The sequence below is a fragment of the Capsicum annuum genome, unplaced genomic scaffold, assembly GCF_002878395.1.
Source record: "Capsicum annuum cultivar UCD-10X-F1 unplaced genomic scaffold, UCD10Xv1.1 ctg69042, whole genome shotgun sequence".
Classification (NCBI taxonomy): domain Eukaryota; kingdom Viridiplantae; phylum Streptophyta; class Magnoliopsida; order Solanales; family Solanaceae; genus Capsicum; species Capsicum annuum.
The window spans coordinates 3,341-6,614 of record NW_025878639.1 but is presented as its reverse complement, the minus strand read 5'-3'; the positions used below and the strand labels follow the sequence as shown (position 1 = coordinate 6,614).

Genomic DNA, 3,274 nt, shown 5'->3' with positions numbered 1-3,274 from the left:
CGGTGTAGATTATGTTGCAGTGGTCTTGAATTTCCTTTAGAAAAGTGAGATAACCACGCCTCAGCCAAGAAGAAGAAGATTCTTATTTTCTTCATTTTTGGTTCACTTTATTATTTCAACTAATTATTGTAATTTGTATATTACACCAACATAATCAATGAAGTGAATCAAGACTATGAGGAAACGTTTGGTAAGTGGAATAAGGATAACAATCCTGAAATAAAATTTGGAACAATTTTAAGGAGAATCCATGGATCGAAATTTAACAATGATAGAAATTGAGATGTCTTAGAGATGCTGGATGCATAATATTTGTTTTACAGGATGAAGCTGGAGAGATGGTAAATGTATTCCAGTGGATAAATTAAATTAAATTATATTATTCATAACAAGTCTGATAATACATGGTAACCAGCAGCAAAGTATAACAAGCATTTATTCCAGCAGATTAAACTGACAAATCAATATGGAAACATCTCACTATTTATTTCAACAATGTTATTACTACTAAAGAAAATGTCAGTTTGGTGCACTAAATTTTCCGTTATAACTGCGACAATTTAAAAAATATCTTAGGCTTTCTTGAACACAATCTTGCAAGCCGTTCGGTTCACAGCCAAACGCCTCGATCCATTTGCAACTGGTGAAATACCAATATACCCACAGGACAATTTTGGACAAACAAAAGTACGTCCCTTTGGTCTAGGCCAATATTGTAAAGCATATGCATCTTCATATTTCTGAATCGTAAATAAACATGTGGACGTACCACTTACTAATCCACCCTTAATTCCACCAGTTGTCACTAACCCTTCTTCAATTTTCCAAACGGTTGATTTTTTACATATTGATTCGTACTTTGGCGCTGCGAATTTAATATTTATCGCCTCATTTTCGTCTATTACTAAACCCGAGCTTGAATTCACCATCAACAATCTCAATGGAAGGCCTACGCTTTGCGAATTTTGCGCTTGGTAAACGTTGAGCGGACAGCTCCCGTTAGCGCCTTGCGCTAGCGTTAGGCCACCACCGTTGCCTGTGGTGGCGGGCAATATGTAGTAGGTGGATCCTGTCATGACTTGTTCATTGTTAGTATCAACAACTGGTTCGGATTTTGTGATTTGGAATAAGGTAAAACTAAGGAGGGAAGAAAGTAATAAAATCCCAGATATCTTCATTTTGATCAGTAGTATGATTGATGTTTTTTGGGGGTAAATGTTTACTGTATTTATATAGAGGTTGATGTTGAAATTTGTATACCATTACGTTGGCTTGGTGTTATAGTTTTGAATTGTGATTTTCTGATGTTTGAAAAACTGAAGGCGTACTTTTGACTTCGTGACGCATCTCATATTAATTGTGTATACCTTATTATATGCAATTGTCCCGAATTATCGATCCATTTACCAAATCAAGATCAAATTAATAAAAGAAAAAATTATTTACCTCTACAATTAGTAGTTTTTGAAAGAGCATGCAGGTTTACAAATTCCAAAAAAAGAAATCTTTTTCAAAGGAGAAGATAAATGATAAATTAATAAAATTACTCATTTTATTTATGATTTTACGAGGGACGTGTGAAGAAAAAAGGAAATAACCAATTTAGAATGGAGGAGTATTAAACTATGTTACGTAGGTAGGAAAAAAAAGTCAAAAGAATTGAATTTTGCCGTAGTTTGAATTTCTAAAGTTTGGCATGTCGTAATAAAAACTGTTAGCCCATATGTTATTGGGCCTTTAGTTTATGGACCTTTAGGTTATTGGCTATGTATATATAGCCTACTTTTGTTTAGTTAGTTTCAGGCTTTTTCAGATTATATTGTAAACCTTAGCCTTTCTTCCTTTCAATAAAGTTCTATTAACATGGTATCAAAGCTAGTTCGATCCATGTCCTTTGATTTGTTGGTTGAAGATTTTGTAGCAGGCACCTACTGCGCGGATCGAACTCCGCGGTGAGTTCGCTGGGGGGGTACGGGGGGCAGCGCGCCCCCGTCCGGGGTTCGGGGCGGAGTCCCGAATTTTTTTTTTTTTGAGGTCCTGCTGTATTCGTTTGCTGTTTTCGTTGGGTTTTTGGTTGGATTGATTTGTTGCTGTCTTCGTTTGCTGTCTGGTATTATTCGTCTTTCGTTCCTTTGCTTGCTGCCATTGTTGTTCGTTCGGAATTGTTCAACCTAGGGTTTTGCATCTTTTTGTTTTTTTGAATTGTTTGTGTGTTGCTGTGTTTACAATGACTGGAAAGGATGATTCTCTCCAGTCCATTAGTACTCAATTAGATGGTAAGAACTATGCCTATTGGAGTTATGTCATGAAGAATTTTCTTCGTGGGAAGAATATGTGGGGTTATATCACTGGAGTAAAACCAAGACCTATCGATGATAAAACTGAAAATTTTGATTTGTTGGTGGACTTATGGGAAACTAATAACTCCAAGATTATCACTTGGATTAACAATTCTGTAACTCAGTCAATTGGTATGCAATTGGCTAAGTATGACACAGCAAAGGAGGTCTGGGATCATTTGGAAAGACTGTACACTCAGTCTAATTTTGCTAAGCAGTACCAGTTGGAGTATGATATCCGTGCTCTTCAACAGCATGATCTCAGTATTCAAGATTTTTATGCTGCCATGTCGGATTTGTGGGATCAATTGGCACTTACTGAATCTGCAGAGTTAAAAGGTTTTGGGCCGTACATTGCTAGACGGGAAGAGCAACGCTTGGTTCAGTTTTTGATGGCACTCCGTTCTGACTTTGAGGGCCTACGTGGAACAATCCTTCATCGATCTCCCCTCCCTACTGTTGATTCTGTGGTTCATGAACTGATTGCAGAGGAGACTCGTATCAAGTCTCAAGTGGATAAAGGGTCTAAAGTAACTACTACTCCTGTCGTGTTTGCTGCTTCAACTGATCAGTCTAGGCCACCCCGTACTCAGACTCGACAATCTCCTAAAGTTGCATTTGATGAGTGTGCATTCTGCAAACAGAAAAATCATTGGAAGGCTCAGTGTCCGTTGTTACTTAACAAGGTCAAACAGCCTCAATCTGGGCAGCAACAGAAATATGGGCAGCAAAAGTCTCCGTCACGCTCCTCTGGTGCTCCTCCGTGGTCATCTCGTCCTCCACAGTTCGCTGCTGCTGCACCATCTGTAGATGTTGAGTCTGTTAGCACTATGCCACCTTCTGCGTTGGATCCCCAGGTTTTCGAACAGTTCAGACAGTTCTTCGTTTCTAATCCTACGGCCATGTCAGCATCTATGTCTCATTCGGGTTCAGTT

The 3,274-nt window shown here is 38.4% G+C and overlaps 1 protein-coding gene across 1 annotated transcript; it reads right to left on the bottom strand.

Moving 5' to 3' along the window:
- Nucleotides 1-360: 360 nt before the first annotated feature.
- Nucleotides 361-1,245, bottom strand: LOC107866027 (kunitz trypsin inhibitor 5). The gene has a single exon (XM_047404817.1). It carries the CDS (start codon nt 1,176-1,178, stop codon nt 573-575), a length of 606 nt encoding a protein of 201 aa, XP_047260773.1. The 5' UTR covers nt 1,179-1,245; the 3' UTR covers nt 361-572.
- Between the last annotated feature and the right edge of the window lie 2,029 nt (nt 1,246-3,274).

What these genes read in the sequence shown, in the direction of transcription:
- LOC107866027 (XM_047404817.1), bottom strand. Translation starts at nt 1,178, where the DNA reads ATGAAGATATCTGGGATTTTATTACTTTCTTCCCTCCTTAGTTTTACC.